Below are 25814 nucleotides of genomic sequence, written 5' to 3' on the forward strand. Positions count from 1 at the left end.
TACAGTTCTTAATGCGCCTTATTAGACTGAAATATGTATAGGCTAATTGCTCAACGTTATTTGGATGTCAGCATAGCAATGTTTTCAGTGTAGGACTCATTGCCGGTTTTTGATTGTCGAGTAAACCAACCCCCTGTAACAACAAGCGATAAATTAATTATAGGAAAACATTTTGATTGACTCATTACCCCATAAAGATCTATGCTTACGACACAAGCTCTCACGACAATCAATGTCGACTTCTGTCAAGTTTCTGAGAGGATAGTTATAGTTATAAGCTACACTTACTCGAGAAAATCAAAAATAACTTTGTTGTTACTGTTACTTTTTTTCAAATGCTTTTGTGTCTCATTGGTATTTATGTTCTGGTAGGCTATGGCGTTAAATTTGACTATAAATCTGTTCACCAAAAACCAGGCGCTTTTCATGTAACAACTATGTGCACTCCGATGAAAAAAAAAAGATTTAATGTGACGTCAAAAATCCTAGTAGAACACCAACAACACAACGCGCGTGCACAGACGTTACCACATCTTGACAGACTGGCGCACGCGCGCAAACACACTCACTGGCTGCACAGACCTGCTTTCAATAGTGGAGGGGCTTTACGACGAACGAGGCGCACACAGACAACGCGTGTGCATTGTTGAGAATCACGCCTTGGTCTCGGACCACTGGAAAACGCCAACAATCTATGTTACATTGATTACAAGCGGTCTGTTTTAGTATCAATGGCTTGTTTTTGAAATCGTTCAAAATATTGGTCTGGAGAAGAGGAGACGGAGGGCTGAGATAACGTGCGCGCGGGAGAGCGGGAACGAGAGAGGAGAGAGCGTAAACGTGGGAGACAGAGGTGAAAGGAGACTATCACAATGATGGAACTTACAATGGAAAACATTGGGAATCTCCACGGCGTTTCTCACGGCCATCAAGCGGAGGACCTGATGAACTCTCCCCACGGTCGGCAACCATCACATAGAAACCTGGTATCGCACGGGCGCTCGGCGATGGTTTCCAGTATGGCTTCAATTTTAGAGGGGGCTGGAGACTATCGCACCGACCACTCATTGTCCGGTCCTTTACACCCGGCCATGACCATGTCCTGCGACTCTGGGATGAGCTTAAGCAGCACCTACACTACATTAACGCCGTTGCAGCACCTGCCTCCAATTTCCACAGTCTCCGAGAAATTTCACCACCATCCCCACCAACATGCCCATCACCATCCGGTTCATCAGCGTCTCACTGCCGGGAACGTTAGCGGCAGCTTTACCCTCATGCGGGATGACCGGAGTTTAGCATCCATGGGCAATCTTTACAGTCATTACCCCAAAGATATGTCTGGCATGGGGCAGTCGTTATCTCCTCTGTCCAACGGGCTTGGGTCTCTGCACAACTCTCAGCAGACGCTCTCGGCCTATGGTCCTGGGACTCATCTTTCAAACGACAAGATGCTGTCCACAGGAGGCTTCGAGAGCCACGCAGCGATGCTGTCTAGGAGCGAAGACCACCTAGCTCGGGGTTTGGGGGGCCATGGTGCAGGCATCATGACCTCTCTCAATGGAATTCACCATCACAACCACCAGCACTCTCAGAACAACGGGTCTATGTTGACCGAACGGGATAGACAGTCTGTAGGGGGTGGGCAGGGAGGGGGGTCAGGGCAGGTAGAGGAGATAAACACCAAAGAGGTGGCACACCGCATTACCGCGGAGCTGAAAAGGTACAGTATTCCGCAGGCAATCTTCGCCGCAAGAATCTTGTGTCGGTCGCAGGGAACGCTTTCTGATCTGCTCCGTAATCCCAAACCATGGAGTAAACTCAAGTCTGGACGAGAAACCTTTCGGAGGATGTGGAAATGGTTGCAAGAACCCGAGTTCCAGCGAATGTCAGCGCTCAGACTAGCAGGTAAGCGAAAGCTGCTCACTGCTGAAGTAAACATGCAAGAGTTAATCGACGCGAAGAAGTTGGCATGCAAATCCAAATTACACAAGCCTCTCTCTCGCTCTCTCTCTCTCTCTCTCTCTCTCTCTCTCTCTCTCTCTCTCTCTCTCTCTCTCTCTCTCTATCTCTCTCTCTGTGGTTATCGATATCGATAAATAAGAGTAGACAATGTAGTTGATAAGAGTTGGCGTTTGGGAGCAATATTGTTTATTGTGCTCTATATATTGTACTGTATATTTCTGCGAACCTTGTATAACTATGTACCGTGTTGTTGGGGGCCTTTAACCAGTATAATGCTTTTCAGATTTTACTCGTGTTGTACCGGCGACTTTATAGCCCTAAAGAGAAAATTGTCAATTATACCACTGTGCAATTTAAAACAAATAGATTTATGACATAATTTTTAAATCAGACATGGAACGCAAATTGGACATAAGATCTGTTTTGGATAGACACAAAATTGGTGTTTCAAATTTTTCTTTTGGGTCATAGTTTCTCAAGGACAAACTCACATCGATGTGAGGTGATTGTTCACCTAGAATTACTGCCTCACAAGGCATTCATAAAACACATTAGGCTACCAACTTTAATTGATGCACATGAACATATTCTAAGGAGCGTGTGTAAGCTGGCTGTCTGTGTGTGTGTGTGTGTGTGTGGGGGGGGGGGGGGGGGGCTGTCAGCAAAGGCAGCCTACTACATAGACATTCCCTCATATAAAAAAAAAACAGGCCTACATACTGCAGGCAAAATTCCATCTTCAGAATGGGGCGATAGACCCCTCACCACAAAGCAGTTTTCTATCTTAAATACACCTCCACTGACACACAATCCACTACCAACCGTCATTCCTCACTTGTGTTTGCAGTATATCAGTGGAGAGTTCAATTAACAGGGCATAATGGCATATTTTAGTTCCAGTCAATGCCCTATTGAAAAGCACTTAATGGAATGTAAATTGTTCCTTTGCACATTTACAGGGGTTCTGGTAAATAAAGATTTAAACACTCCACAATTGTCTCTTTAAGTGCCATTGCTTTTAAACCTAATTGGGCCTGAGGATTTTATATCTTCCTTTCCATAATAAAATCAGGAATCCTTTAGGCGGAAACAAGGCATTCTGCCAGGTTGCGTTGAAATGCATTTGCTTTTGTCATTTGTTGACATGATTGGTCTTAATATGGCAGAAAGGCATCCTTCAATTGCATATTTCAAACTTTTTTTTTTTTTAAAGAGTGTGGTTACTTTATATTGATATATTATTATTATTATTGTATTATTATTGGTGTTGTTTTGTTATAGTTGCTGTTATGTAAGGTACAGGTTATATGTAGCTGAGTCCATTAGAACACCACTATGTGCTGTCAGGTGCTATACGTGAAATAGGCGAAATTACTAATGGCTGGAAAATGCAAATGCAGGCAACAGCATTTTACTTATTGCATTTAAATTTGTTATTATTCCCTGTGGGAGCACGGGTCTGGGTCGGGTGATTGGGGGAGAGAGGATTCAGAGAGAAAGAGAAAGAGGCTGGCAATACTCAGTCGGCCTCATCAATCAATACATTCAAATTAAGATTCCAAATTCATCACAGTCACACAAATCAATATGGTCGCTTTGCCTGGCTAATGCAAAAACGCTATTGTTCCCTCATATTTAAACCGGTAAAATCTGACCATATTGAGGACACTGACTTTTCGGAAACTGTCGCTGTCGATGGTCTATTCTAAAGTATTCTAAAGACAAAATGTCATCATGAACTGACGTATGGAACTCTAACGGGGCTGTTAGAGATTTGTGTGGAAACATTGCTTATGCTTATTAAGTTATCGTGCCGGTCTCAGATACCTTTTTGAGAATTTCAGACACAATGCTGTTGTTCATGATTTTGTATTTTTCTTTCTCCATCCCCCTAAATCGAGGAGGGATCAAACATGACGTCCAAGTCTCTTCATCAAGCAGCCTAGCGATTAAGAGTTATTGGTCATCAAATAACTAGAAGGAAAATGTGTGGGATAGGTGCCTGTCATGGACATGTGGATAGGCTACATCGAGAAAACAAAGGTGTGAGGGGAGGCAGTTAAAGATTGCATTAACGATGAGAAACAATCCGTCTTTGCATGTGTGCTGAATTCCGCACTCCATCTCAATGTATTTGGTCGGGTCAATAAAGCAGTGATCGATAAAGATAGCCAGTGCATCTATCAATTATTCCGGCTCAGCACTCTCTCCCATTGGAGTCGCTCAGAGGGCTCTGGGGGTGGGGGCCTAGGGAACCGAGAGAGACTATAATGGCGAAAACCTCCACTGCACACCTTTTTTCGTCTCCATTGTAATGACGTTACAGTAGAAATGTAGACCGGGCATCCGACTCCTTTCCGAGATGTCCTCGGAGGACTCAGTTGCTCAATATATCTTAGATTTCTTGTTAAAGATACCACCACCAACGCAATAATCCAGAGGTTCAGATTCGACTTTGCAGTCATGCAGAATCTTCGATGAATAGGAAAATCCACATACACGCATATCAATTAACGTCCAACAGAGAAATCAGTGAAGCGCTCATGGGAAATCAGACAGTAACTGAGATATAGGCTACAATCCTTTTATGATTTTAGATAGCAAGCACCCTTTCACAGCCCTGCATGATACTGTTTCTGTTGGAGTCCCAGTCTACTCTGTAAACGCAAATGATAATAGCCTAGTTCATAGAAGTGTTAAATCGCCAGTAGTCGTCTGGATTTGGGTTGATAGCACAAATGATAGCAGGATAATTTTCACTTCTTTTGCAGACGCACACCATTCCAATATTTGAGAAGTAAACTACATAAATAACCACAAAAAGTAAAGTGTGGCTCATTCATATTTTGTGTTATACAGATCCACAGTTTGTACTTAGATACAACTTATGCATAGTGTATTCCGAAGGTAATGGAAAACACGCTTTCTGGAAAACATGGGAAGGGAGATGGAGGGGGAGGTAGACAGGGAATGTGATCGATATCCACTTTAATAATTGATACTCGAACGCAGGCTATGGGGAAAGGGTTTGAACCATGCGGTTGCAGAGCCACTGTTTGGTAACCAAAGTAAAACTCGTGGTAAATACTGAGATAATGGCTGCAGTAGATCTACGGCCGCAGACCACATCGCTTAACCTCAGATTAAAATACATAAAAAACAAACGGTTTTAGTCTATGTAGGGCTACAATATCACCACTCTGCAAATTATGCATAAGGGTGGCATTGAGACGTGGTCTTGCACCTAACATCAGGTCATGTGAGACGTTAAGGTGCATGGGTGCCGTAGCTTATGAGACCAGGTTAGCTATAAAAGGCCTACGTCTCCATCAAATGTAGGCTGGCTTGAATCCGTATCGATTTCCATTCTCCATCCCACCACCCCTTCTCACCCCTCCCCAATCGCTTGAGCTGAACCAAACAATCCAACGCTTCTGCCCCTCCCCCTCCAATTCACTGGAACAAAATGTTATCCCTGAGCTGCCTACCTTCATAAAACATGCCTACTACCAGATAATGCTTAATACTCAGAAGTCTGAAGATGCAGCAGTCAAATGCCATGCTGTTGGCCGTCACAGTCAGCAGTGGCCATGCAAACGACTGCTTCGAAATTTAAAAAACGTATCCAACGAATATGCGCTGGAGTCAATTGTCAAATGTGCAACGTGAAATGTCATGACACAATGGATGTTCTTCGCGAAACACGCCCTCCTAAAATAGGTGGCTATAAGATACTCTGGTTACTCTGTCCTGCCTTGCCATACGTTATAGTAATCATGAACATATTCCACACATCGTCGCTGTCTTAGTACTGCATAAAATACTGTCTGTCCTATTTTCAATGATCAATTCTTGTGCTCCCTTCGCTCCCTAGCCAAACTGGATCGATAAAGGAGAATGACCTTTAAATCAAATTGCTGAGAGACCCAACTGCTCACGAGGTATGCGTCAAGGGGTTAAATTACATTACGTCACCAATTTAAACACGTTTTCATCACGCGTAAGCACGCCAATGCATCGTCCTCAAGATTTACATGAACATACAAACTTAACTAATCCACCCTTATGCTTTCTACAGCCATTCAAGTGCTGTTTGCATCTCAACTGTGTAGAAAACTAAAACAAATACGTTTGCATGCGATGAAACCCTGTTGAAAGCAGCCAACCATTCATTCTACAGAGAACGCAAGAACGTGGATAGGGATTGAAACACCATCGCCTGTCAGCCACCCTCCAGCCATCAGATTGATTGATAGATTACCACATCGGCACCTACAGCGTTACACGAGTAAACCAATTGAAAAAGCACAGTGTAGAGTCAACATGCAAAGTGTAATGCGCACTGCAGGTATGTCATATGTGAATGTAATGTGTAGGCCTAAATGTAAGCAAAGCAGGCCAAAATAAAACGACAAATCCTGATAAGGATTGTTTTACATGATTCCTTGTGTAATAATGGAAACAGAACAGTTTTGTATTACGTTTCCCGACCAGAGGATGGCGCTCCAGCACAGTAATCCTTTGCCTTTACGTAAGTACAGTTGAAAGTTTATAGCCATCAACTGTTTGCAGTGAAAATGATTGTCATGTTTTGAAACCTCTCAGCTCAAATAACTTCAGGATGACCACTTGCCTTACTAGACTTCAGGGTTCAATGGACAAACAAGAGGAAATGATCTTAAGTCATACGTTAATTGACCCATGTGCATGTCTTTAAGCGTTTCTTTTGTCATGACTTTACCCTTTAAACAATCAATAATTATTGATAAAATGTGCTCCTCTTTGATATTTACCGAGGATGGGATCTTTGCCTATTCCAGGGTCGTTTCATTTATGTGCAAATCCACTTGGTGCTCTGGAAAATAAACAATAATGTTGTTATATTCAGTACAGTGCTAAAAATGCACAGTTTGATAGGGGAAAACACAAAAATGATTCAGATAGGTGATGCCTCCTTTTTGCAAAACTATTTAAGAGTGGGTGAATATTATTTAGATATTTGCAAAATAAAGGACATTTGGGGAAGATGGTAACTAACATTACATTACAAGAGTCAATAATAGGATATAGGATCATTTGTGTGTGTGTGAGCGTGTGTGTGTGTGTGCGTGTGTGTGTGTGTGTGTGTGTGTGTGTGTGTGTGTGTGTGTGTGTGTGTGCGCGTGTGCAAGTCCTTAAGTTGTAAAAAGAAGTAAAATCATGCGATGGACCCGGAATACAGTTGAAACACAAACCACAAATCAAAACCTAATTTTTGTGTAAAATAATATTCAGGTATTAGCAATTTGAGAAATTAAGTCTCACATTTTATTGTATATATTATTGATTATTTAATCAGCGTCTAATGTTCTTATGCATGAATCAATACACTGCATTAATTGCTTTTTGGAAGGGTTTCTGCAGTCATTGACCAACAAACCTAATCACTTCATGTCTGTACCAGTAATTCTGAATGGAGGGTAAGCGTAATAATGACTGAAAATGGAAAGTTTTATGAAATATGGATGAAAGGCATAGATGTTGGAGAGAAGCAGAAAAGTGTAAAAAAAAAAAAAACACTTCTAACAGATCTAACAGATTACTAGTACTAGCTCTGAGTAAATTTAGCGTGTTTAGCACGTAATATTTTTCCAACCGTAATCCATTAAAGATGTGCTTGCGAAGCTGTAACAGGTCAATGTTGTAGGCTACGGACAATAATGTTTAACTGCATGTTTTCGTCTTCGAGTGACAATTAACGTAACTCGTCAGAGGTGTGTTAAATTTGGCATTGACTAATTTAATTAAGGCTAAATGGAAAAAAAATATGGAAAATCGTTAAACCGAATTAAAAAAAGAAGAATTGTATTTTGTACTCTATGTATGTATGTATGATGATATATCATCTGTCTTCTTATTTACTTACTATACTATTGCCTTCATATTTACAACACACAAATTGCCCAATACGCTGCATCCTCTGCATCGGCATTATGATGGGAATTAGGCTATATTTATAAAAACACGGTTTGTCTTTTTTAGGCTGCATTATTATAAGAAAAATTGTATATGTGCCCAAGATGGACGTTAACATTTGTATTTCCCCGTAGAGAATCTGTAGTAGTAGTAAATCTGTACGTCGCACCAACGGCACTCGGACAACATGGTCCATCCAGGTCGCTATGCATTGTGGTTGTATAGTAAAGTATAGGACGCAAGGGAATGGAACTGAAGCATTCATTTCGTCCAAACGTAGGAAATGGTTTCGGATGCTGTTCTTACATCAGACCTAAGAGATTTATTTCCGCTTGAGGCTATAACCCACCAATGGCCTACTAGCGCTCTGGACGAAAAGCGAATGCACACATTATGGCACCATGTAGGCCTAACTGAATTTCTGTAATCATAGTTTGCAATCATGTTTTTTCTGTGATGCTGTTTTCATTGAAGTCTATACACATAAACAGATATTTAAAATGGGATTCATTTTTAAGGGAAGTCGTTCGGGGGCGGGGGGGTCTCCTTAGTTGAGTAAGTCAACAGAGTTCATTTCAACATGTAATCGACTTCGGTAAGTGAAACTTCCTGTCAATTTTGATGGTTGGATAACACCAATTAAACAGTAAGCCGCAAAAGGCCTGCCCAGCCTGCCTCACATGCAAATTGAGATGAGGAAATTACACAGTATTAATGCTGTGTGAATCTACCCATGACAGTTGACTGAAAAGAAGACTGGCATGCCTGCACCTTAACCATGCTGAACTATACCATACCATACCACCTCGGCGCCGAGCTTTTAGCAGGACAGGAGATAGACCACGTCCTGAATCCATTTCCCTTCCATTATGTATGGCAGTGATGGCGTTCATTGTCTAACTGAGGGGTTTTAGGAATTGTCTTTTGTTCATCTCCATCTCTGGTTTTAGCTGACAACTGCAGAATTAACCGTGCTGAAATCGACCTACATTTAGACGATTAGCTGAACCTGTTATGCTGAAAAAAATGCTTCTCGTCCCATAAATCACACGAAGGGAAAAAAAGTATCAAATCAATATGTTAAAACATGAGCAATGGAAGAGTTATGCACTAAACTGAATGATGGCACTAGTGACATTGGCCTTAAAACACGGACGATTGACCAGGCTCTTCAGTAGACAGATGTAGCTCACTCTTTCTCTGAACCTTATCTCTCGTGATATCAATCATACAATTACCTCATTTTAAAGTAGCAAACACTAATTTGTTGTTTTTTGTTAATGTTGTTGTAATCTGAAATGTAGATCAAATTTAAAAAGTTTCTGAATGTCCTGCATGATAATGCGAAGTAGCCTATGACGTGTCAGGTGTATAGTTTTGCCTGTTTGGCAACCTTTTCGATTGGCCTATCTGCCCACATTTATGCAAGTTGTATTATATTATTGACAAATGGTAAATAATTACTGGCAGCTGACCGGGGGAGGGCAAATGTCATATTGAAACCTTCTAAGTGGGCAGAAAGATGGACGAAGGCGGTATGGCCGTCGACCAATGCCTCACCTTTGTTGGTAGTAGAATACACCTCGAGCAGGCTGTATTATATCCTCATACTCAAATGAATGAATGTAGCCCGCATCTGGATACAATAAAGAGGACTAAACACTAGGCAGTTTAAAACAAAAGAAAAACTTCAAGGTTTGATTCAAGGTTGCCTGAAGTGACAGATTAAACTTGCATTCACGCAATACAGTTAGAAAGAGGGATTGTATCCCCGTTAAATCAATATGTTTATAAGCCAGGACTTGTCCGTAAGCCTAGGCTATCAACTTAAGTGGATTTTTGCAAAATAAACAAATAAATAAAAATCAAACAAACAAATGAAAACAAAGGTTCGTTGAACATCACAGATACTGATTATCTACGAATAAACATTAATTCTACGTATTCTGCACATGCCGGAGGGAGGAACCATACCAGTGGTGCAATCATTTTATGTTCTCTCGCCACGATAAACTGATCCAGTGCTGAGAGGTAAATAGAGGGGTTGACTGAACGTTTCTCGCTTGCAGTAGGCCATCCTCAGCGGGGGAGTCATACCGCACCCAATTTCAGATCTCCCCCCTCCCTTCCATCCAGCAGCACATCGATCCCCGACAGACTGGTTGGCTGCACGGTGCGGTTAGGTATCGATCCTCTTCCAACCCCCTCACTTCCCCCAGTTGAAAATCCGACATCACACACACACACACTCACACACATACACTTCCAGAGCGGCTTGCCAAGGCAACTTTCACACGCTTTATTTATTTATTTACCCTATAATCACAAATCAAATATTTTAAAGAAATGTAATCCTGCATTTGATTATTTTCATCAGGGATTAAAGTTCGATTACGAAATTGTAGTGGTTAAAACATATAAGATGCTGTGCTTTTTAATTGATCAATAGGGAAGAAAAATACTGAATGTAAAATTAAGAAAAAAAAAGAAAAGTTTGGATTCAAATGATTCACGAGAATGAATGCAATATACGAAGTCCTTTAGAATGAGCGTTTTCATTTTAACTGTGAAGAAAGCAGACACGTCCAAGGAAATGGTCAGTAAATTAGTACCAATTGTCCCCTATTACATTAATCAGCATTGAACTGAGGAGTAGTTAGAGACGGATGAACCTTTGCGCCCAACCGGTAGCCCTTTACACTGCATTCAACACCCAGGGACTGACGCATAAACCCTCAATAGATTCATCATTCATCTTTGCCCTGGCCTCAACCAAGTGGGCGTTTTAAATAGAAAAGTTAGACTTTAAGGCAGGAAGGCATAAATTGAATTCGCCACTGATTGTTAGAGCCACTCTCTGTTAGCAAAGTCAATGCCAAAGTATGCCAACGCATAAAAATTAGCCTTGGTTAGGACAATAAAAGATTTCGGATCTAATGACGTTTTTTTACCATCGTTTTTGGAAACGCAAAACATGTAGATCAGCTTAATTGAGATATGTTTTATACGTCGTATCGTTTTATTTTATTTTCATACGTATTGTTTTTTAAAATAGTATTGATGGTTGATTCTTTCAGTACACAGCAGAATCTCCAAAGACTCTTAATGTATCGACGTATAACCAAACCACTTCAGTGTCATCATTTAATTTCAAATCATAATTTCATTGCAGTGTTAACAAATAGCAATGTGGCAAACAGCTTCAGGCAGACAAGTAGAGATGGCGTGTTGAAACTGTACATATGCCACAGTTCCAACTGTCATTGAGCTTTTCAGTTGTTAAGATAAAGGCAATTTAATTGCGTAAATGCGGCACCTTAAAAAAAAGGTCAGCCACAATTAATTTTTGGTCTAAATTTAGAAAAACAATTATGGACTGGCATTAAACAGGCTCCGTGTAGGTACACACTCAACATCCCAGCGCTGGTTGTGGACAGACTATTGCTGAAAGCATTTCACACAGCCAAAGCAAACTGAACCTGTTGTGTAACTCTGTCAAATGTTATTGCAGTACCTATCTATAAATGAATCATATTCTTTTCATCAAATCTCCACCTTCCAACGTCACATGTTTGCATGAGCCAACTCCTCATCGCTAAAGGGGCCAGCATGCTTCTATAAGGTGAGTCTTTAACTTCTGACCAACTCCTGACGCTTGAAACTAATTGGCGGCAGTGGTCTGTTTCGACTAGGACGAAACATTCCGTTTAAAGCTTTGCCAGCGGTGGTAGTTGTAATGAACAACTTTAATTTGACTTCACCGCTGGACTAATCTTTTCTTCTGAACTCGAGTCCATTTGTGGTCACTATTCTCAGGCCCGAGATTGATGCCTGACACCAAGGCACTGGCTAAGCTTTCCTGGGATCCGGTCTGGCCTACTGTTTGAGTATGAGTACGTCTACTTGTCCCGCGACTCTGTGTGCACTGCAGCTGTAAAATCTGCAATGATCGATTTTCTTCCCTCCCCGGCGCGCTTGGTTCAGTAATCAGGGCCCCCTTCCTCGCCGATCGATCGTTATTGATCACAAAAACCCAACGCCTGTAACCTCGGCAATAGGCAATAACGCACAAACGGGTCGAGAGACACCTGCTGATTGGACCTTGAAATAACAACAGGGATAGTACATGGCAGTACCCTGAAAGCTTTCCAAATTCGTCACTCAGCGGTCTCCACTTTCTGTGTTCTGTATGTGTAAAAATGACTCTAAAATTGGACCAACAAATATTATCACTTGATATTTCTACTGGCTATGTTTTTTTCCTCGGAGCACTTGTGGTTTGTTTGTGAACTGAGTGTGCTGTGCACTAGAGCAGTGTGTTAATGTGAAATGCTGGCATGATGGATATGCTGGCAGGTTAGATGACCATAGTAAGCAGATTTGACTACAGCAGGTGATCAATGGGTTCAGACTCACTGTAATCAGAAACAGCACCCCAGCTTTTCTCCATGTACACTTGCTCTCTCTCTCTTCTCTCTCTCTGTCGCTCTCTGTCTCTCTCTGTATGCTTTTGAGATTGTGAGTGAGTGCGGTTAACAGCAGAGATGCATAAAAGAAGGAAAGTAAGAAAAATTGATTTAGACGTGGAAGAGAGGGAAAACAGTGTTTGTGTACGAGCGTGAGAGAGTGGCCTTGTAGACAACAGGAGAGGTGGTCAAGGCAGCACAGAAGAAAAGAACATAAAAAGAGATAATTGGAAAATATCAGAATTCAGACTGACAGTAAGACATATAGAAAGTGAAGTGAATGTTACTACTGGAAACTGTCAGGGATGTGTCTAAAGCCGTGAAATGACTAGCACCATAAAAAACAATCAACATTTTAAATCAGTTTATTTCAGCATGAATTTCAAGAATCAACATCACCCAAATCACTATGCTTTTCACAGCCACAGTCTTGTCAAGTTTAACACAATTCATTGCGATTCTGCCTGAATATTCCTGAATGCCTGCTCCACCACCATCTTAGTTTGAGAAAGGCTGTGAGTCGTAAGCTTGTTTTTTATTTTTTTATAAAGGCAGTTAAAAATACCGGCTCGTAGCTCAATGGATAGACCTCCAGTGGCCTCTGTTTGAAGTCGCAGACTGCAGACCTGCTGGAGGGGATTCAGGCCTCGGTCCCAATAGACAGCCCCCGCCTTCTGCCAAATCCTACAGCAGTCCGGGTCAATATCTCTCTCACTTTTCCTTTTCTGCTTTCTTTCTCTTTCTCTCTCACTCTCACTCTCTCTTTTACACACACTCATGGAACACATACAGATACACACACACACACACACACACACACACACACAAAAAAAAACATGTACAGACATCCTTGCACACACACATACATTCAAGTGTGCACTCTTTCTCTCTCTCTCTCTCTCTCCCTCTCACATACACACACACACACACACACACACACACACACACACACACACACACACACACACACACAAACACACACACAAACACACAAACACACACACAAAAGCCCACTTTTGGGCAACAGTCACTCAGTCTCCCAGTGAGAGCCCAAACTGCATTAATATTGAATCAAACAGCAGTGTCTCCAACCAGGCTGGAGTGCTCACCGCAGGCTAGCCTCTCGTCTCTCTCCTCTCGCCTCTCGCCCGGCCTCTCCAAGATGGGAGTAATATTCTCCCCGGGGACCAGGAATGGATTAGACTTAAATCACATTTAATTCAAGGCCGTACAAGGGAGCCAAAGTTGTTGCGAGGTTGGTGTGTGGGCTAATTTTATGTGCAACTAGATGGCACACTACCGTCTTTATTGCGGGCAACAAATCACTGGCTTCTTTTTTTTCCTCTTTTTTTTATGTCGGCCATTTTATTTTTACTCCTAGCCTTCTGTGTATCACAGTTCATTTTTATATTCTGGACTTGAAATAAAATGTCTCCCCCCTCTCTCCTTCTTCTTTCTCCTTACCTATGGCATGTCCATGGCTGCCCCCTGTCTCCCCCCTGTTTCCCCCCTTGCCTTCACAGCCTGTAAGAGGAAGGAGCAGGAGCAGCAGAAGGATCGCAACATGGTGCCCAAGAAGCAACGTCTGGTCTTCACGGACCTGCAGCGCCGCACACTCATCGCCATCTTCAAGGAGAACAAGCGGCCGTCCAAGGAGATGCAGATCACCATCGCCCAGCAGCTGGGCCTGGAGGTCAGCACGGTCAGCAACTTCTTCATGAACGCCCGCCGCCGCTGCATGGACCGCTGGATCGACGAGCACCACAGCGGCAGCCCGGGGCAGCCAGGCACCTCTGCCACCACCTTCTCCAAGGCCTGAGAGGGGCGCTATAGAGCTGGCGCCAGGCCTGGGGCCACCATCGTCATTGCCACTCACTCGGTCGCCACGAGGAGCTGTTAGCGACATGCTAAACGATTATCTCCTTCAGTCCTGCTCTTTCAATTCCTCCATTTTGTTTTCTCTCTCTCTCTGTCTGTTGGACTGTTATGATGCAGAATAGTACACAGGCAAATAAGCGTTCAGGTCCATACATTGATGTTTTGTTTTTTTGTTCGAAGTCCAGCATCATGTTGAAACCCTACCCACGTGCTGAGATGTCAAGCCTCAAGTAGCCTCCTCTTTCGAAATGGTTGCTAAAACGAAAATTCCTTTAAGCATTCCCTTACTGCATTTGCTCAGCCTCACTGAAATCACATGTATGTGAGGACGCAAGAGCAAAACAGCAGCAATAAGCATCACAGCACACAACCTTTTGACGTTCCAACCAAGCCTCTGTACACGGCACTCAAAAAAAGAAAACAACCACACAGTTCCCGCAGGAACCAGTTCTGCTGTCCTCTTCACCTCCCCCCACCTCACCGACCCAGCCACCCTTTGCCAGAGGTATTCTCTGAAGCCCGGGCCATTTCATAGAGACTCTCAGATCATGCACCAGGCTAATGAATTGAAAATGTAATCGATGCAGACAGAAAGCAAGGGGCCTTGAACCTTCCTGAAGGTGAAATGGAACACACTTCACAATGAAGATACTCAGGTCTGCCCCAGTTCAGGTCTATATTTTTGCACAGATGTTGGAAAACCTGCTGGGAAGGCTGTTTGTCCTTGCTTATAAAATGAAGTGGCTCTGTTCCTTTCTGTTAGGAAGGTTCCTGAAATAAGAAATTACGTCTGTTCCTGCTCGTTGAATAATAATGGGGAAAAAGAAAAAAATGTAACACGGTCGCTGCTTTATAGCCTCTGAGGAGAGAGAGAATGAAGAGCACACGGAAATCCAGAACATTTCACAATGGCTACTGCAAAGCGGCCATCCTTAACCTACATAGAGTGGCAGTGCCATCTGCTGGTCAAAAGAGCAATTGCAATTTAACAACACCAGAGAGATGGTTCATCATTTCCCAGACAATAGGACAAGCCACGTCCGCACATGTGGCATACGGTTAAATCTAAGAAGACTGACAGTCTTCTAGTCTTTATGACTTTTGTCAATCATCTTGCTGTACACAAGGTTTAAAGGTTAGGGACGTTCAACAGACGGAATGCAAGACACAAAGAAATAGTCGAATACGTCATGGTCAATTGATCACAAACTAAAAGTAACTCTAGGATGTGAGGAACTTTCTCTGTACCTTACTGGGGCGTGTTACATATTTTAAACTCATACGGACATATACTTTGTTTTAAATGTGGAAGGGAAGCTGTAGGTATTTGCACAGCACAATTAGCATTGAACATTGTAATCTGTATGTTACCAACCTTCAAATTATGATTGTCTGTCATCATTTCATAGTACAAATATCTCATTATTAGTATTACTTTTTTTAAAGGAGGACATGTGGTTGACCACATAACAGTCCAAAACTATTTCAAAAACTAGTGCCAATGATAACTGCCTTAATGCTAATCAGTGATGGTACAGCATTCACACAGCTTCAGCAAGCCCCACCCCTCTTAATGGGCAGCGTGTGCCATAGCAACCAACAATCATCTTTGAATTGATTAGAATCTAGCTACTTTTTTCTACGCATCAGAATGTCTGAAAGAAATTAGACAAGAAATCTCAATGAACAGCTGCTACACAGACCACAAGACAAATGTCACCCTTTCAAAAATACAAACAAACACAGCGATCGTTCTGTCTTTGGTTCTCTACCTCCTCTTCATCCCCCTCTTCCTACTCTCTCTCTCTCTCTCTCTCTCTCTCTCTCTCTCTCTCTCTCTCTTTGTCTCTGTCTCTTTGTCTTTCTTTCTCTCTCCCACTATAATAATGATGCGGGTAATTAGTACCATAGAAACAAAGTTTCTATTCCTTGTTACTATTGTGATCTGTTGTGCATATGTAAGGCACCTTTCTTCATAAATTGCAAATGAAAAGATGAAAGGACTTTTTTTAAAGGAAAATGACTGGGGGGGGGGGGGGGGTCGACACAAGGAATGGTGAGACAGAGAAAACTGAGGCCACTGGACAAACATTCTCACATCCCTTCATGCGTCCACAGGTGATGGGGGAGACGTCTTAAACCAGAAGCCAGGAGGGTGGGGGGGTGGGCAAAGGACCATTCGTTCTCTCCTCCGTTGTCATGACGATTGGACTGAGATGCTCCAGAGGCCCTTTTCCACGGAGCCTGGATGAGGGCTGTGTTAAAGGAGAACAGCGCAACCTCCTCCATTCACCCCTTCTCTTCATGTGGAGGCTGAATAACACCAGAGGACACCACCAGGTCTAAATGCTGTCTCCACAATGGTGCAACTGTAGCATTTTTTTCGGGGGGTACTTGTAGTTAGATGTACTGTTCTGGTTAGATAGGGCATTGTTCATGCCAAATGCTTGATAGAGGGAGGTTGACTCAATTTGCTATGAGCATTGAGTTAAAAAAAAAGACAAGAAATTTGTGTAACACAATTCAGCAAGGAATCTGTAATGTACATTAGCTTGGGAAAATGACCTTTGTTTGTAGTGAGAACCAGTGTGGCTACCTCACTGAGCTGAGTGGTTTTTGAAACCGCCACTGATACCAAAGATTTTTCAACCTGCCTGTACTAAGCTGCCCAGGGGGATACTCACCAAGTAACCAACCCTTCCTCTCCTCCCATTCTGCTCAGGACTGCCCAGTACACACACACACACACTAACTGACACACAAACACATGCAGGTACACAAACACAAACACACACACTAACTGAGAAACACACACACCTCACACACACATACACACACACACACATACACAGCGCAGTCAGACTGCATTGTGCCACATTGAGGGAGGTGGATGCCATGCAGATAGTGTTGAGTGCCTTTTTCCTTCAACCACGGGTGGGACTGCTCTGGATTTACTGACAAAACCACAGAAACACAGAAACACACACACACATATTTATATATTTACTGGGCAATGAGCGGAAAAGGGAAATACAGTAAAAGAGGACACAACAACCCAAGTGTCACCTCTAAAAAACATTCGTTTTTCTTTGAATTTGCCATCTTACATCTAGGGATAAGCACTTTACCTTGCAGAAAGTCTGTGGAGACTTTGATACAGTCAGTGTAAGAAAAAAAAAATCATCCCGTCAAATTATTTCAATCAATTTTAATCGTTAAAAGTTGCAACAAATCTCCTTCTTTCTTTCAGTTACTTTTCTTCTGTGTTTCTCCTCATCCTGGCCCTGCGCCCTTAATGTCTTTAGCTGTCTAGTGCACCTCTGCGCCCAGTCATGGTGGGCCTCCCTCCCCCCACAGATATTTTTATGGAACAGAGAGGGAGTGGGCACATTGTGACGGTAGACGCTAGAAGTGCATCTATGCAATCCATGGCACAGAAGGTAACTCCAAAAAAACTCATTAATCATTACTCTCTCCTCGACACCCCCCCCCCCCCCTCCCCCCCTTCCCCGTTTGCTGTAATACAATCTCTGCATATCAGTGGTCCTCCCAGTTAAATGGGTGGATTCAGTCCACCATGGGTGCGCCTTTACCCAGATCTCTATACTGCAATGGCTTGCTGCCATCCATGACTGCTGAGTTCATGTCTCTGTAGGCGAAAGCAATATGGTTGGAGGCTGATTTGCTTATTTTGCGTTGATTCTAACCGCTGGTCATGGATGAATGTGTGTCGTTCAGAGCACTGGTATGCAGGTTCTCGGCCTCTTCCCCTGGGCAGTGGAAAGACATGGCAGATGTGTGTTGACAATTAATTCTGAAATACCTCAAACCTTTCATGTAAAGTTTATTGTAATTTAAAAATGAAAATAACGACAATAGTGATAACGATGATAACTAATAATAGTTAGTTTTGAAAACTTGTGACTTGAAGCTTTATACTGTTAATCTATTGATTTTTGGATTTGTTTGCTCATTTTCCTCGTATGTTCTCTGTTTGATTTTTTGCTATGGCATGTACTAACATTTTTCGTCAAAGAAAGACACTGAATGTTTCTGAGAAATATGAAGGGATTTAGAAAGAGGTGAAAGAAAGAGCTGGAAAGAGATGTGACAGGGTTCAGACAAGACGACCACACTCGAGGGAACACATAACGGCTTCAGAAGTTGTCAGAGACTAACTGCAATTGATTTGGTTTGATTTTTGAAAACCATGATTTGAATATCAACCAACGGAATAATTCTTTTCAAAAACAATTCCAACATTGTTCTAGCGTTCCATTCCACTTTCACCCCGAGACAAATAATCCTGGTTGTGTTTTTGGTGTTATTTAAAAAAAAAAAAAAAGACAGAAAAAAAAGAGAAAAAAATGCTCCTCTCCTTGGAAAAGGGGAGCATCCTTTGTTTTGTTTTGCATGACTATTGTATACTGTATAGACAAACAACAGGAATGACCTGTGCTTTTGTGGAAGAGGAGGCTGGGGTAGAGGGATCTGGGTGAATGGTTGGGATGGTCAGGTTTCTGGATGGTGGAGGGGGTATTCTTTTTCTACTGATGTTTCTTTTCTGTTCATTTTGTTTTGGTCACTGTTGTTTTTACTGGTCGTGTGCATGTGTTGTTACAACCCTCCCCCCTCCCTCCCCTTGTCCTAACCCAGTGTGTCTCTTATGTATATAACCTACAGTGTAGGGAGGGGAGGGGGGGGGGGGGGGGCAGTGTGTGCTGAGGGAGGTTCAACTTCGACCGCAGAGCCGCTTTAATTCCTCCGCTTTGATCTAATATTAATGCTCTTTTCTTCAGACGGAGTCGCAGACCATGTACATGCCTATCCCAACCTCTCTGAAGCCTGACAATGTGTGTACGTGCGTGTTTACAAGTGAAGTGCTCATTGATTTGGATTACGAGATGTCCCTGCAAAAAAAAAAAAAATCTAAAATTACCAACAGTGCTTGGACAAAAACATAAACCCCCCCCCGCCCCCCCACCCCACCCCTTCCCGCCCCCCCCCCCCCCCCCCCCCCCCCCCCAATGGCCAGTGATGCTTTTTCTGTCAAACAGGATATGTTTAATTTATTTCCCTCTTGAACTGAAAGTTGTAAGTCTGACTGCAGTCAGGAAAAGATAAGACCCCCCTCCCCTTTTCCCTCCCCTCCTCCTCCTCCTCCTCAGACACACTGTGCTCTCCCCTCTTCTGTTACCTGTCAATCAATCAGAACCAAGTGTCTTTGTGATGGTAGAAGACAATCAGTTTCAAAACAAGAAAAAAAATGACAAAGGGTAGAGTGAGAGAGAGAGAGGAAAGGACAGGACCAGGCCAGCACTAGGGCACGAGGGAGGGACCCGGAACGGAATGGAGAGGCTCTGCCCAATCAGCCCACAGCTAAAGCCAAAATGTGTCGCATATGCTCAGTCTTCACACAATCATCTCACACACACACACACCAGGCCACACACACTGCACAGTGACATCAGCACGGGCAAACGCAGCACCCCAACCAGCCCCAATGCACTAGGATTCTGACCCGAGGCGTCATCAGTACAATCATGCAAACCCAATGGTGACGGGCCACCACAGACATTCCTCCCATCAAAACGGTCTCTCACTGCCATGTGATAATCCCGTGAGGAGACAGGCACCGTCCTCAGGGCAGTCCAGGGGCAGATCACCGGTCTCCCATGACACCCTTGTTACCCCCCACCCCCCACCCCCCATCCCCCCACCCCTTACCACCCTGCCGCATGGTCTCCTGCTGATCCACCCAGCCCTGCGAGAGAGGATGACACTACTGTACCCAGCGGCTGGTTGCTTTTGCACAGAAAACTATGCAAATACCTGACCCTCAATCCTACTGTCTGCGAGTGGGTCAGTGTGTTTAAACACCTTTAAGCCCCCTTTTCAGCCCCACATGCCCCTTCATAGACCCCTCTTCCATCTCGCCCCTCCCCCCACCCCCTGACCTGGTGTCTTGTCTCCGCGGGCACCCGAAGGGTATTGCAACAGGGTGCCTGGAATACTGGAAAAGCACTATGGCACAGTCCCGATGGCGGAGTGGACTGTGCTTTTACAAGCCTCTCGACTGCTCAGAGATGGGGCTCGGTGTTTGTGGTTGTTTTTGTAATGAGTATCGTGCTGATGTGCAGGAATTACAGTGTGGCCGTGTCCTTGTTTTACGATGGCTCCATGACAAAGGCCATTCCAGGCCTCGAACACACACCCACACACCAACACACACACACACACACACACACACACACAAACACACAGACCGGAGGTACAGCTCAAAAGGTGCGCACTTCGACTGTGATTGGAGTGTATTTGGCTGTTAGTATGCAAGGCACTGTCAAACCAAAGACCAATTCACATACGAGTATGTGCGCAGACATATGCACAAGCACACACGCAATCACACAATGAAATGTGACGGAGCTACGAGAGCGTTGCTGACATTGTTGATACCAAATACTTAACCTCCAGTATGACAATCCCACCAGAAATTCCGGATTTATCCGGCTTTCAGGGCTGCCACTATGATTTCTGTATGCAGCGCAGTAATATTTCACTCACGTACGCATACAAATGATCAGACACACACACACACACACACACCTTGGCCTTGGCTGTGTGAGACAAAGCGAGCTGTGGGTGAGAGCCTCTCCTCCCCCCTCCTGCCACATGGGGGAGCTGGAGACTCAGTGGAGCACTCTGTAGCTCATGGTGAGATGTTAACGAGGAAAATTTGGAGTAATAACTGTTACAGAAAATTAAAAAAGCGTTAAAAAAGGAAAAATATGGGTAAAATTGCGTGTTTTGAAATAAATTAACGAATAAAATCAATTGTAAAAACACTTGTGGTGCCTAAGCCTGATTTGTTATTCAGAGGTGGTTCTCTCAACCTGCAGTCCAAGGTCATCTTGATAAAAATCAATACAGCTTACACACACGCACACACACACACACACATACACACCTATACGTATATATATATATATATATATATATATAAACAACCATGAAAAATGATTCAGGTGTGCAACCTCACATTCTCTGCTTGCATATCTCAGCCTGCTGTTGATACTACAGGATGGCTGTTTGCATTTGCCCATTTGCCTAGCACATTAATGCAGTCTGCATGCAGATGAGGACCCCAAAGGCTTATGAGTTTATTGATTTTCATCAGACAAAGACCACAGATTTATATGCAGTGGCTTGACCTTGGCTGGTCAAGGAGAAAACGTGTCATTTTGCTTTGATACTATCACAAGTCTTCACATGCATTTACCATGGGATTATTCTACACTAACAAAAAGCTTAGTGAGTATGGTGTATTTTCTTTGTTAGGATGCTCAAAATTGTGTTAGACATGGATCTATTAAAAAATGCACGTACAAGTATAAGATGAATCCATTTTATTAGTAAAATCTATTAAAAATAACAACATATAACTCTGGTTAAACGATGCATTGGGCGATTCCCCATCTACCTCTAAGGAGCATGGGTTTCCTTTTATAAGGCATCAGCACTCTCTCCCTGGGCATTGCCTGGGAGAGGCTGAGCCGTGTGAGAGTCTGTCGTGGGCGGATCAGGGGTCTGCTGCTGGGGGGCCGCAGTGCGGAGTCCTGCCCCGGAGGTGATGAGTCGACCGAAACCTTTGCCCTGTGAGACAGCGTACGAGGACCGGCGCTGGACAGTTCCACGGCGGAATGGAGTTCCATTCATCTTGGTGAGAACAGGGTCATTCTTGCTACGGACCTGAGTTACAGAGGGAAGAAAAACAGAAAATAGGTAACAAGTAGACCACACACTTCATACATCATTTACAAATACTTAAGGATGTACAAATCACTATTGTCTCCAGATTTGTACCAGTATGTTCCCTACAGTGGTTGATATTGAGCCCCAGACTCACAAACATCATAAGAATGAGTTTACAGTGGTAAGCAAGTTAATGACTGTGGTCTACCAGTGGTTGATAGTTCAGTCATTTTGAAAAGTGGAATGTGTCCATATAGAAGTAAAAAGAGCCACCCGTACTGATGACTTGGTAGCTTAACTTTTTGATTACAATATCAGGCATATTTAGAATGTTGTTACAAGAACATGTTATCAGATCGGCTACAATGGAACACCCTCCCACACACACACACACACATACACACACACACAGACACACCGTACCCTCCTAGATTACCCTCAAAGACAGATTCACAGCTAGGAGACATTGTAAACTTCAAAGCGTCTGTGGCATGTGGATCTCACCCTGTGTGTGTTCGAGCATGTGAGCATCACATCTAGGGCCTGGATTGCCATTGATGGGAGGATGGCAGTGCAGGTGGTCAATAGAACAGTAAGCCAAACGACAGGCTCTCCAAAGGCATTTATCGACACTCCTGCCACAAAAACAGAACATTTCATTTGACATTAATGAAGATTCATCGAGAAGGATTCCAGGACTTCTCAGCAATTTTGGTGTGTGTGTGTGTGTGTGTGTGTGTGTGTGTGTGTGTGTGTGTGTGTGTGTGTTAGTGTGTGTGTGTGTGTGTGTGTGTGACAGAAAAAGAGAGAGAAAGAGAGAGAGAGAGAAAGGAAGAGAGAGAGAAAGGAAGAGAGAGAGAGGGAATGTGTGAGTGTTTATTTGACCATACGTATCAGTGTTTGTGTGTGAGAGACAGAAAGAGATAGAGAAAGAGAGAGAGAGAGAAAGAGAGAGAGAGAGAGAAAATGTGTGAGCCTTTCGACCATACGTATCAGTGTGTGAGTGAGTGTGTGTGTGTATGTTTGTCTGAGGCTAGGGAGATTGACATTAAAGTTCTTACCAGGGAATGTATAGTCTTTGGGGGACCTGGAATGTAGACGAGGGCTGTGCAAAATCAGGGTGGACAAGAAATACAACACGAGGCTGAGGATCACTGCTGCAACATTGTACTTGGTCCAGTACTTTGTCTGAATGATTGCCTGTAGGAAATAAGCAGGGCAGCATACTATGAGCACTCACCTATACCTTTTAATTTTACATCCACATCATACTGGTCTCTGTCATTGGTTTCAACACTGAAATGTAACAACTGTAATAGCAGTAGTTTGTGTGAGCAGAGCTGTCGCCCGGAGAGACAGAATGCTAAGTATAACGTCATCCACTGGGACCCCTCTATGACCTCAGCTGTTGTCATGAACACTGCTGACGTTCCCACGGTGACGGCCAAGGTCTGGAAGTCGAGCGTGAGGTACTGGAAGACCCCCAAGGGCAGGAGGCAGAGGACCAGGGAGGAGTAGAGAGAGTAGAGCAGGGTGGTGGTGAGAGCCTGTGGGCTGAAGAACTCCAGGCTCTGGCCCTTCTTGTAGAACTCTGGCCAACACATGCAGCCCTCTGCACTCACATCCTAGCAGTGGGGGAAACACCATGATAACATTACACTCCAATAATGCCCTTTTCTAAGCAACTGGCAAGAACTGCTTCATAAGCATAAGAGTGTTCCAATTTGGTTATGGTGCAAATGCTTCTTAATTCAAAGTTACTTTGTGTAAAAAGTATTTTCTTATTAACCTTACAATGTGCAATGTCTTATGGTAGTTTTGGAGACTTGGTTACCCTAAGACGCTACTTTTTTCTGTAACTCTCCAACAATGACCCCCCCCTCCTCGTACCATCCTGTGGGGGCAAAATAAACGTGGGTCCTCTACCATGCTAGTTTGTCACAGTTCTAGTTTACTTTTTTAAGTTAACTTTTTAAAATAGCAGTAGATTTGGGCATTTTCAGGTGAGTAGCTATTATTTATAGCCATTCGCCATTCCCTGACTTATGAAGTGTGCCTGACTCAGCACACTTTTCCCTTATTTGATTTGTGTGTTCTCTTATCTTTTCCATGTTGAAGAATGAATAAGGTAATCTGGACTCTGTGTCACCTCATATTTGAACCACAGTTAACCAGGAAGCTATGGATTAATGCTTGAAAGTTCCTAAACACTCTGATCATGGAAAATGCTTCTGTTACATTTTGTTTACAATCATTTCTAGGGGTGCCAATAATTGTGGCACGTATGATTTTGTTAAAAACTAATATTTCTTGATGAGGGACTTTTTTTCTCAGAATTAATTATATTCACTACTTAAGGTTGGATTTTTATTTAGTTTTCAGTGTGAAAACAAGCTAATTCACAAGGCGAAGGTGAAATTCTTATACCCCTTTTTGAAGTAGTGTAACCCTGTGCTCAGGAGGATGTTTTTCTACTTTAGCTGGTGCAGTTACAATCCAGTTTAGTAATCCAGTTAACAACGTCAAGTTGAATTAGAAATGTACAAAGTGAAACTTCAATTCATAGAGAATTTGAAATACTCCTAACACGATAGGCAGGCGTGTTTTGACAGTCTTGTCATCCTCAGTGACTAAAACGTAAAAAAGAGATCAGATTGTTTTTCTTGAAGTTTTACATTCTCAACATTGTTAACTGGATCTATAACTCTTTAAACCCATCTTTACCAGGGTGCCAATGATTGTGAAGGGAACTGTATCTATGTGCTCATACTCTTTCACACTTTCCGTTACGACATAGAGAGGTGTCACCAAACAAGAGACGTGTTTTCAGCCTATGCTGTAGCACATAGCAGTAGCCGGGAGCATATTAACAGCTTGTCTTACCTACCTGCTCAAAGACAGCCAGACACTGCACAGGCATGGAGGTGTACATGACCGTGTACAGAGAAATGAACCAGCTCTCATACAGACGCTGCAAGATAAATTCCCAGTCAGAATCAATACTCCAATATGAAGAAACATTAAGATTGGTGTGAGAGTATTTTATGTGATTAAATCCTGTTTGTACAGCAATGTGCAGATGTGTGTGAGGGTGTTTTGTTAACTTCCATGTGTATACTGATCAAATATTTCCAGTGCCATTACATCCCAATGGTGGGGTGCTTGCATTTGTCACCTTACAGTTTTTTTCCTGACTGCAAAGACTCATTTCCTGAAAATATCCTGTTTTCTCAAACCTCTGAACTATCAGGACAGCAACTAAGACGACACATACAAACAGTCAAAAACGTACACTGTGTAACTGGGTTTACATTGTTGAGAAAAGTGTGACCGTACCCAGCCTCCTGTTTGGGTCTTGTCACAGCACATCACAACTAATGTTCTTCTTTGGAAGTGGTGTATGTGTCTTGCATTTTGAAGGGCAGTGCCTTAAACAGACTCTGGTGTTTTGCGATTTCTACATTGTATGATCCATTATTATGGAGCACACCAGTGTCCCTTATTTATTGATTCTGCTATTCTAATTGATGTGTTAATAATTCTGTGGCTTAGAGTTTCCACTTCAAAAAAGGTGTGCTCATTGAGTTCAGATGGTGATGCCTTGAGTTTATTGTATTGATTGAATGTGAATAAATTAATATGAAGTTTACACATTGAAAAATGTGTGAATAATGTTTGCCATTCTGAGAAAAGTGCATATCTTTTTAGAACTGAGGCAAAGCTGTAGTTTGAGGAATCAGTTATAGTGTGTTAGCAATTAGGAAGAGCTGTAAAAGCAGAACATTCTGTAGTGGCATA

The 25814-nt window shown here is 42.9% G+C and overlaps 2 protein-coding genes across 2 annotated transcripts in view; one reads left to right on the plus strand and one right to left on the minus strand.

The window, feature by feature from the left end:
- Nucleotides 1–872: 872 nt before the first annotated feature.
- Nucleotides 873–14205, plus strand: onecut3a (one cut homeobox 3a; the record flags this gene model as incomplete). Its single annotated transcript, XM_080832102.1, has 2 exons — nt 873–1908; nt 13910–14205. The coding sequence occupies 2 exons, from the start codon at nt 873–875 to the stop codon at nt 14203–14205; spliced, it is 1332 nt and encodes a 443-aa protein (XP_080688228.1).
- Nucleotides 14206–21767: 7562 nt separating this feature from the next.
- The window catches only part of atp8b3 (ATPase phospholipid transporting 8B3), a gene marked incomplete at both ends in the record, with an annotated part of 13937 nt that continues 9890 nt past the window's right edge, over nt 21768–25814 (minus strand). The window contains 3 exons of the mRNA XM_080860278.1: nt 21768–22013; nt 23453–23641; nt 24904–24987. Coding sequence (XP_080716404.1) covers nt 21768–22013; nt 23453–23641; nt 24904–24987 — 519 coding nt within the window. The remainder of the gene's footprint in view (nt 22014–23452; nt 23642–24903; nt 24988–25814) is intronic.

Source organism: Sprattus sprattus (genome assembly GCF_963457725.1).
Source record: "Sprattus sprattus genome assembly, chromosome: 2".
NCBI classification, from domain to species: Eukaryota; Metazoa; Chordata; class Actinopteri; order Clupeiformes; family Clupeidae; genus Sprattus; species Sprattus sprattus.